At 52.5% G+C, this 9,075-nt stretch overlaps 1 protein-coding gene across 9 annotated transcripts in view; it reads left to right on the forward strand.

Moving 5' to 3' along the window:
• Positions 1 to 8,856, forward strand: part of ANXA11 (annexin A11) — a 46,575-nt gene extending 37,719 nt beyond the window's left edge. For 5 of the 9 annotated variants that reach the window (XM_025395507.1, XM_025395505.1, XM_025395504.1 and 2 more), the window contains 8 exons: positions 49 to 139; positions 568 to 647; positions 776 to 832; positions 2,127 to 2,220; positions 4,950 to 5,045; positions 6,122 to 6,180; positions 6,381 to 6,503; positions 8,239 to 8,856. In XM_025395507.1, the coding sequence (XP_025251292.1) occupies positions 49 to 139; positions 568 to 647; positions 776 to 832; positions 2,127 to 2,220; positions 4,950 to 5,045; positions 6,122 to 6,180; positions 6,381 to 6,503; positions 8,239 to 8,298 (660 nt within the window). In that variant the 3' untranslated portion in view covers positions 8,299 to 8,856. Of the gene's footprint in view, positions 1 to 48; positions 140 to 567; positions 648 to 775; positions 833 to 2,126; positions 2,221 to 4,949; positions 5,046 to 6,121; positions 6,181 to 6,380; positions 7,171 to 8,238 lie in introns of those variants that run through there. The other 4 variants (XM_025395499.1, XM_025395500.1, XM_025395502.1 and 1 more) reach the window with 1 other exon arrangement.
• Positions 8,857 to 9,075: the final 219 nt, after the last annotated feature.

Genomic DNA, 9,075 nt, shown 5'->3' on the forward strand with positions numbered 1-9,075 from the left:
AGGCTGCTGGAACAAGCGCATGGTTGGTTGTATTCTCTGCCCCTGCAGGGGGTTGGCACTGATGAAGCCTGCCTGATTGAGATCCTCGCTTCCCGCAGCAATGAGCACATCCGAGAATTAAACAGAGCCTACAAAGCAGGTGACACCACTCCCTCTGCCCTCTTCCCTCTGCCCTCTGCAGATCTCTGTGCTCTTGGGGCTATGGCCACACTCTCTCCTAGGGCCTCTTACTCCTTCCTGGCCTTCTTATCAACCTATCTTCTGCCACCCCCAACACACAGGGCTTTGACCCAAGACCCAGCCCTTCCTTCTGTGTATACGTGGTGCAAATGACTAAAGTAAGGGAGCGCCAGGGGAAACCTGGATGTGGTTTGGGCCGAGGCTGACTAGAGCCCAGGTCAGCGTGGAGGTCACAGGCTTGTATATCCCTGGAGGGCCATGTGGGCTGTTTGCTCTCTCGAGCCCGAGCCGAGACCTCCAGCCTTATTCTCCCCACTATAGTGTTTTGCAATGGGCAGCTCCATAAACAGAGCTACAGGGTGGACCTTCCTTGCTTCTCCCTTTCAGAATTCAAAAAGACCCTGGAAGAGGCCATTCGAAGCGACACATCAGGGCACTTCCAGCGGCTCCTCATCTCTCTCTCTCAGGTACTTTTCCCATGACAGGGCTCGGGGCCCCCAAGCCATGGAAGTCAAAGAGATGGGATCCCGGCAATGAGGAAAGGGAAAAGAAATGGGGAAGGAGTGGGCTTGACCATACACCTGCTTCCTTTCAGGGAAACCGTGATGAAAGCACAAATGTGGACATGTCCCTCGCCCAGAGAGATGCCCAGGTGAGTGTGATGGCCAAGCCCCTGGACTTCCTAAAGCAGGGTGTACCTCGCTTTCTTGCTTCCTGAGAGAGGTGCCCTAGGGTGGAAAGAACAATAGATAAGCAGTGGGTTGCAGATGCCACGAGTTTCAGACGTGCTGAACTGCTCAACTGTATGACCTAGAGCAGGTCGTCTGACCTGGGCTTCACCTTCCCCACCTACGGGAACATGTGAGATAATTAGTATTTCAGCAGTTGATAGATCACGGTTTTGGATGTGGGATTTCGTGCGACTGCGTACTTTCCCCATGTTTAGTTGCACATACCATTGTTTGCAAAGGGGCAGAATTTGCACTTGCCTATTAGTTTTTTGAGGGTTTGAGCCTAGAAACCAGCTGCCACATTAGTTGAGCAGCCTTAGAATTCTGTTGTTGTCCACCTTGTGAGTTGCAGACAAAAGGGGAAAAGTCCAAGCAAAGTCCAGGCATCGGAGCTACTCTCTCGAAAAGTTTGGGTTTCCCACTAATGAATTTCAACTGTAGTGTTATGGCAGGGCAGAGCCATGACTTCCTGATGGGGCAGAGTTAGCCATACCTCTCTGTCCCCCTTCACTGCCCTTGTCATCCATGGCAGGGCATTCACCAGGAGCTGCCAGTGGTCTAATTATCTCTACCATCTGCGGGTTTGGAATGAGACCCCAAGGAGTGCCCCCTTGTTAGGACTGGAGGAGAGCTACTCCTCTGGACTGGTCCTTTTGCTTTCCAGATGAGGAAACTGAGGCTCAAAAAAGTTGAGCACTGTTCCTAACTGAAAGCTAGAGGCAGAGCCCGGACAAGGGCCTATACCCCTGGCTTGGTCCTCCATGCCCAGTTAGCACCTGCCTCTGCCCTGGTCTCTGCCCTGCTGCTCCTGCAGGGGTCTGCCTTATTCAGTGTCTCTCTGGCTGGTGACATCCATTCCCATTCTGGGAGTCAGAGCTGGACACCCCTGGGGCTCAGGGCTCTGGCTTTTGCTCCAGCGAGAGTTTTGCGTGCCAGTTTCAGCGGGGCAGAAATTGTCTCGTGCTCTGCCTTCTCAGTTCAGACCTGCTTTGGCGTCATCTTGACCTGTGGGATCTCAGCCCCTGATTGCTGCTTTCTGCTCTTTTTCAGGGCTGCTACCTGAGGCCTAGCAGGCACGTTAGAGGCCATCTAGTTTTGCAAATTGGCAAATACTTTAGGCTCAAACCTTCAGAAGTTTACCAGGCTCTCCTGGGTGACCTGGGCCTGGGGTCTGGGTGTGGCCTGTGCCGCATGTACATCTTCCTCTCTCTCCAGGAACTGTATGCGGCCGGGGAGAACCGCCTGGGAACAGACGAGTCCAAGTTCAATGCAGTTCTGTGCTCCCGGAGCCGGGCCCACCTGGTGGCAGGTAAGTCAGGCCAGGGTCCCCCTGAGGCCAGTTAGTTGAGGGCAGTCGGGATTGTGGGGAAACAAAGCTATGGGAACACTTGGCAGTTCCTCCCTGCATGGGGCTTTCGCCTCCTCAAAAAAGCCCCCTGGTGGGGATTTAAAAGACACTGTCAGGGGGTTTCCTGAGTTCTGCAAACATCTAGTTCTGGAGGTTCCACCGGTGTAGAAACTTGGTATCTTTGTACGTGGGAATGTGGAATGTCAGAGTTGGGAGAGTCCTTCGGGAGCACCCAATCCAGTGTTTTCCAAAGCCTGGCATAAGAAGCAGTGATAGCAATAATACTGGGTGCCATTCATTTACTCATTCATTCAACAGATGTAAATCTCACTTCCCTATGGGTCAGTCCATCAGGTGGTGGAGCAGGTGTGGGGCCACGGTGGGGGGCAGGGCACTGCAGAGTCTGTGTTCCATGGGCTGCACCTTCTCATTTGGGCAGATAGACAGTAAACAGCAATGAAATCAAATCTGTATCAGATAGTAACTTCTGTAGAAGAAAACAGCTGGAAACAGGTAGGGAGTGATGGTAGGGTCCACCGGGAGGTGCTTGGGCCAGTCCCCACTGAGGTCAGGACATTTGATTTAAAAACCTAAAGGAGATGCAGGGGCAGAGGCCTGCCTGGGGCTCCCAGCACGACTGAGAACAGTGAAGGGGGACCATGTGGAGCAGTGGAGTGAGCGAGAGGAGTGGAAGATGAGGGCAGAGAGGGGAGAGGGCCCTGCTGATGACTTCCCGGAGTTGGGTATTTATCCTGAGCAAAATAGGAAGCCAATGGAGGGCTCTGAGCAGAGGAGGCTATGCAGAATCCCTGGCTGTGGTGCGGAGAATGGAGTGAAGGGTGCAAGGCCAAGCAGCGAAGCCTATCGGGAGGCTGCTGCAGGGACCCAGGGAAGGAATGGTGGTGGTAGGGGCTTGTGGTGAGGAGGTGTCAGGTTCTGGCCATGTTAGCTGATGAATTGGACACGTGGCGTGTGGGGGAGAGAGGGGTTGAGGATTACACAGGGTTTCTTTAGGGCAAGCAGTGGGAGAATGGCCCTCAACTGAGACAGGGGAGCTGTAGGTGGAGCTGGCTTTAGGTGCCTGCAGGGTGGAGCTGCAGGGAGGCTGCTGGGTTGCTGAGTGTGGAGGTCAGAAGAGGTCTGGCCTGGACGTGAAAGGTAAGGGAACTGTGAGTAATCGAAGGTATCCGAGGCTCTGGGACTGCAGGAGGTCCCCTCGGGAGGGAGACTGGGGAGCCCACCTGTGTGAGGAGACTAAGAAGGAGCCGCTAGGGAGGTAGGAGGACCCAGAGGAAGGGGGTCCTAGAGGCCAGTGTGAGGTGGCAGGCAAGGACAGAGGATGGTGACCACACTGAGCAACTGGTGGGCTGTGGCCAGGGCTGCTCCAGTGGGCAGTGAGGATGAAAACCCAGCAACCGCTCTGTGCTGCACACAACAGGCACTGTAGCTGTCCCCATTTGCAGCTGTGGAAGCAGGCACAGGGTGGTAGGGAAGTGGGGGTGCACAGCTAGTAACAGCTGAGCTGGGATTTGAACCCAGGCCACCCGACCCCAGAGCACACTTTTTAACCTCTGCACTATCCTGTAATGGAGCCTGAGTGAATGCATTTTCATCTTAATCATTATTTCTTTTAATGAGTACGGAACATGTAAGTAGTGCATCAAGCCCATGGCTTCACAAACATTACTTAGGAGAAAAGAGGAGCTGATTTGAAGAAGATATTGAGATAGATACAGATAGAGCAGAAATCATGACTTTAATATGCAAATGGAAGCTGAGACTCAGGCTGGGGAAGGAGAGTTTTATGTCCTGGGTCAGAGCTGGAGTCAGGACCCAGGTTTCCATCATGCTGCCTGCCTCTCTAGGAGCCAGCCGTCCACTCCCATGGGTGCTTTGCGTGTCCTAGATCGAGCTGGGCTGGCAGGGGTGGGCAGAAAAAGCCAGATTGGCTGGGGCAGGCTGGGCCTCAGCTCCCAGGCAGGCTGAGGAAGACAGATGGATGCATGAATAAAGCCAAGGAATGGCAGAGACTGCAGGTGTGGGGGATTTGAGAAGAGGGGACACTGTGTTGGGATGCGTGGGAGTGGGCCCTGGAGGGGTATTAAGGTGCGATTTGCTTAAATAGATTGGCAGTCCTGAGAAAAGGACCACACAGAGAGGGACATCAGGTGGTGTGTGTGACTTGTGACGAAATCTCTGGCTTCCTTGAGCGCTAGGCAGGCCTGGGGACGTGTAGGGTGTGGGAGCAGAGTGGGAGGCGGGGGATTTGGGGGCAGAGGCCACCTCACGTGAGTCCTCTGTTAGTCTGCTCATGCTGCCATGACAAAATACCACAAACTGGGTGGCTTAAGCAACAGACGTTCATTTTGTTGCAGTTCTGAACGCCGGATGTCCTAGAGTGGGGTGCCGGTTTGTCCGTGGCCTCTTCGTGGCAATCAGTGTGCTCACAGGGTCTTCCCTCTGCATGTGCACATCCCTGAGGTCTCTGTGTGTCCTAATCTCTTCTTCTAAGGAGACCAGGCGGATTGGATTAGGGTACACCCTAGCAGCATGTTTTAACTTAATTACCTCTTTAAAAATCTTATCTCAACTACGGTTGTATTCTGAAGTCCTGGGAGTTGGGACTTCCACATATGAACTTTGAGGAGACACATTTCAGTTCATAAAATAAGCCTCTGTCATCCCCCTAGTTTTCAATGAGTACCAGAGAATGACAGGCCGGGACATTGAGAAGAGCATCTGCCGCGAGATGTCCGGGGATCTGGAGCAGGGCATGCTGGCTGTGGGTAAGTGTCTCAGGTTTGCCTGCCCACCGTCCAGGGGCTAACGTGTTGTAAGTGTTCAGGCTGTTCGCCTGTCCTCCAGCTGATGGGTGACATCGTGAAAGGACCACAGGATCCAAGATCACTCAACCCAGAGTGTCCAGATGCTGGGAAGTCATGCCGCTTCCCGGGTCCCTGTGCAGTTGAACCCCTAGCTGTCCTGGAGGTGTCTTGTGTGTGTTTGTGGTGCAGCTCTGGAGAAGGGAACTGCAGTGTGGGTATTAGTGGGAGGGCATCCAGCTGCTCTCCCGGAGAAGTATGACTCATATCCTGCCAAGTTTCCTCTAAAAATACATCCCTGCAGGCAGTTGTCAGATGTTTGTGATGGAAACGCGTGGAAAGATTTTTACTTGCAACAGCGAAACAGGCCCATGCTGAGGAAAGCTGGCTTGGCTCCGGGATGGTAGTGTGCCTCTTACATTGCCCATGTCCTCTAGCAGGGCCCGGTGGGCTCCAAGTCCCTCCCACTGTGCAGAGTTGGGTCCCCGCCCTGAGGCCCTCACAACCCCTCTTTCTACTCACCTGGGAAAATCAGTCTGCCCCTTTTTTCATTATGCTTTTTTTTAGAGTTTTCTGGATGGGAGAGATGGAAAATCCTCATTTCCCTGCCTGCCCCCCACAGTAGGTCTCGTGACCTGGGAAGCCTAGGGAGATGCGCATTCCACTCGGCCACAGTTTCTCCATGAGGGTCATGGCCTCTCCAGTCTGCCCCTCCTGCCTGAGCAGCAGCGCAGTTCCTCGTCACCATCTGCAGCTCCTCGCCCCACTAAGACCCCCGCCCCTCTGACTCTTGGTCCTTTCATCACGGTGGTTGCCAGGAAAGAGGGTGGGTTGGTGTCCAGACTCTGCGTGTTTCTGTTCCAAAGAGCTGGAGCCAAGATCATGGGATAGTTGAGCCTGGAACAGAAGGAAGAGGAGAAAAGATGGATGCAGTGATGGATTTGACATCTGAGCCTCTAAGAGGACACTTGTAGACTCCATGCCCTGCTTGGGCTGAGAATTTTCTGCAGATCTGGTTATGCTGAGTTTCTCTCTTCTAGTGAAATGTCTCAAGAACACCCCAGCCTTCTTTGCGGAGAGGCTCAACAAAGCCATGAGGGTATGTAACTTCCACGTGCAGGTTGCGATACCTTAGCCCTGCTTGTGCCTAGGTCCAAGGGCTGAGGGTAGAAGGCCTGGGGAGAGCCAAATCTCAGCCGAGAGTTCTGAGGACTTGGGTAGGGAGGGGACTGGAAGGCCCAGGGCGGGTGGGCAGGTGAGGAGGCCTGGTGCTCATGCTCTTGGGGGGACTCTCTTTAGGGGGCAGGAACAAAGGACCGGACCCTGATTCGCATCATGGTGTCTCGCAGTGAGACTGACCTCCTGGACATCAGATCGGAGTATAAGCGGATGTACGGCAAGTCGCTGTACCACGACATCTCGGTATGGCCCTGCTGCAGGCAGACTGGGCTCCCTTTTGGCATCCCAGTCACCTGTGGAACCTCCCTCCTTAGAGTGGCCGTATGCTTGGCCTCTGTGCTGTGTGTGGGCATCTTGTTTATGGACCTCAGACTTGCTCATCCCGTTGCCACTAAACTTCTGAGGGCAGGTGGGTCATGACCTTGCTGTCGCCCCCACCTTGCATCCCCCAGCAGCATCAGAGAACACTCGGGACCTCCTCAACCTTGACCACGACCTTCAGCGTCCCAACCACCCTGTGATTCCTTGAGCTGTCAGTGAGAACTCATGTCCCAAAGGCTCTGTGGAGCTCTGCTCTCACTTGCTGACAAAGCACTTCTTGCACTCAGCTTTATGGCATAGGCCACATAGTAAGGCTGTTCAGAGCGAAGGCCGTGGGGGTCACGCCACTTGGAGTCCAGCTTTTCTGCTTGCTAACTGTGTGACCTTGAACAGCTTCCTTAAACCTCCCTGAACCCCAGCTCCATTGTCTTTAAGATGAGAAAATAATTGTTCCTTCCCAGGAATGTTGTGAGTATTGAGTGAGGCGGTGCAGGTCAAGTGTCTATTAAACACTAGCCACTCTTGTATCGCTGTGCGGCAGTGCCAGTCTGACAAAATACATTCTCAGCTACATGGTCTAACACTCAAATTCTGATCTCATGTGAGCCTTGAAATTGCACTGTGGGGACCACATCCTCCCACCTTAGACTCAGTAGCATTTAATGATGGTGGGCATGTCATCACAGGAAGCTTACTTTGTTTCCTTGGCTGTATGAATGAAGCCGTTGCTAGAGAATTAGTAATTCTAGGCTGGGCATAGTGGCTCATGCCTGTAATCCCAGCACTTTGGGAGGCTGAGGCAGGTGGATCACTTGAGGTCAGGAGTTCGAGACCAGCCTGGCCAACATGGTAAAACCCTGTCTCTACTAAAAATACAAAATTAGTTGGGCGTGATGACGTGTGCCTGTAATCCCAGCTACTCGGGAGGCTGTGGCAGGAGAGTTGTTTGAACCCGGGAGGCAGAGGTTGCAGTGAGCCGGGATCAGGCCATTCCACTCCAGCCTTGGCGACAGAGTGAGACTTCATCTCAGAAAAAAAAAAAAAAAAAAAAAAAAGGTTAATAATTCTTTACAGAGTATCTCCTGCATGCCAGCAGGCTGTGGACATCTGGAAGAAGCCACATGCCTTGCCCTCAAGTTGCTTAGGGTGGAAGGAAATGATTAGAAATGAGCCAAGCCAAGCCTGCACTCTTGGAGTAAGCGTAGTGATCTCAGACAGAGGAGATCCCTGGGACTGGGAGGTCCGAGCCTTCCACTGGACAGTCATGTGTGAGGAGATTGCGTTTCCTAAGCAGGACACTGTGTTGCGTTACATTGGTAACCCCAATTTAAGGCAGCATAAATGCACTGGGAAAAGAGCAGTATTGGTTAGCCCTGGGAAGTGGTTTTTAGGGTGATTATATATTTTTTTTGTGGATATTCATTTGACTTGGATAGTTGTGGTGAGTGCTGCTTTCCATCTTCTGATGGGGGCCTGGGGAAGGCTAAATTCCATTTTTTAAGGTCTGTGCCACCTGCTGCACGACCTGCAGCAGGGGAAAATTCCCCAGGATGGGGCTTCCTCCCTATAAGGGTGCTCAGGGCTGAAAATCAGGAGCCAGAAGGCTGAAAGTGACCGTACCTCCCTTAACGGATGTCTTCCTTGTTTCTGTGGCCAGGGAGATACTTCAGGGGATTACCGGAAGATTCTGCTGAAGATCTGTGGTGGCAATGACTGAACAGTGACTGGTGGCTCACTTCTGCCCACGTGCGGGCAACAGTGGTGCCAGGAAAAGGCCAAAAGAATGTCTGTTTCTAACAAATCCACAAATAGCCCCGAGATGCACCGTCCTAGAGCCTAGGCCTGTCCTCCACCCCTCCTGACCTGTATATTGTGCCACAGGACCTGGGTCAGTCTAGAACTCTCTCAGGATGCCTTTTCTACCCCAGCCCTCACAGCCTCTTGCTGCTGAAGTAGATGTTTCATTTTTCTGACTCATGCAATCATTCCCCTTTGCCTGTGGCTAAGACTTGGCTTCATTTTGTCATTTAATTGTGTATTTTTATTTGGAGGCATATTTTCTTTTCTTACGATCATTGCCAGACAGATGCATACAAGTCTGCTGCGTACACATTTCTGTTGAGGGCAACTGGTTGGGTGAAGTGCCGTGTCCTCGCTGAGGAGAGAAAGGGAAGCATGCCTGGGAGGGTAGCCTGTGCATCTGGTGAGTGTGTCACAAGCTTTGTTACTGCCAAACTCACTCCTTTTTAGAAAAAAAAAAAAAAAAAAAGGGCCAGAAAGTCATTCGTTCCATCTTCCTTGCAGAAACCACGAGAACAAAGCCAGTTCCCTGTCAGTGACGGGGCTTCTTGTAATTTGTGGAATGTGCCTTAAACCTGAATGTCTGTAGCCAAAACTTGTTTCCACATTAAAAGCCAGCCAGCTCTGGAATGTTCTGGAAGTGTCTTCCTGGTACCAACTTGTTTTCTTCTGCTTGATTATGCCCTGTGGCTCA

This window comes from Theropithecus gelada, chromosome 9 (genome assembly GCF_003255815.1).
Source record: "Theropithecus gelada isolate Dixy chromosome 9, Tgel_1.0, whole genome shotgun sequence".
NCBI lineage: Eukaryota > Metazoa > Chordata > Mammalia > Primates > Cercopithecidae > Theropithecus > Theropithecus gelada.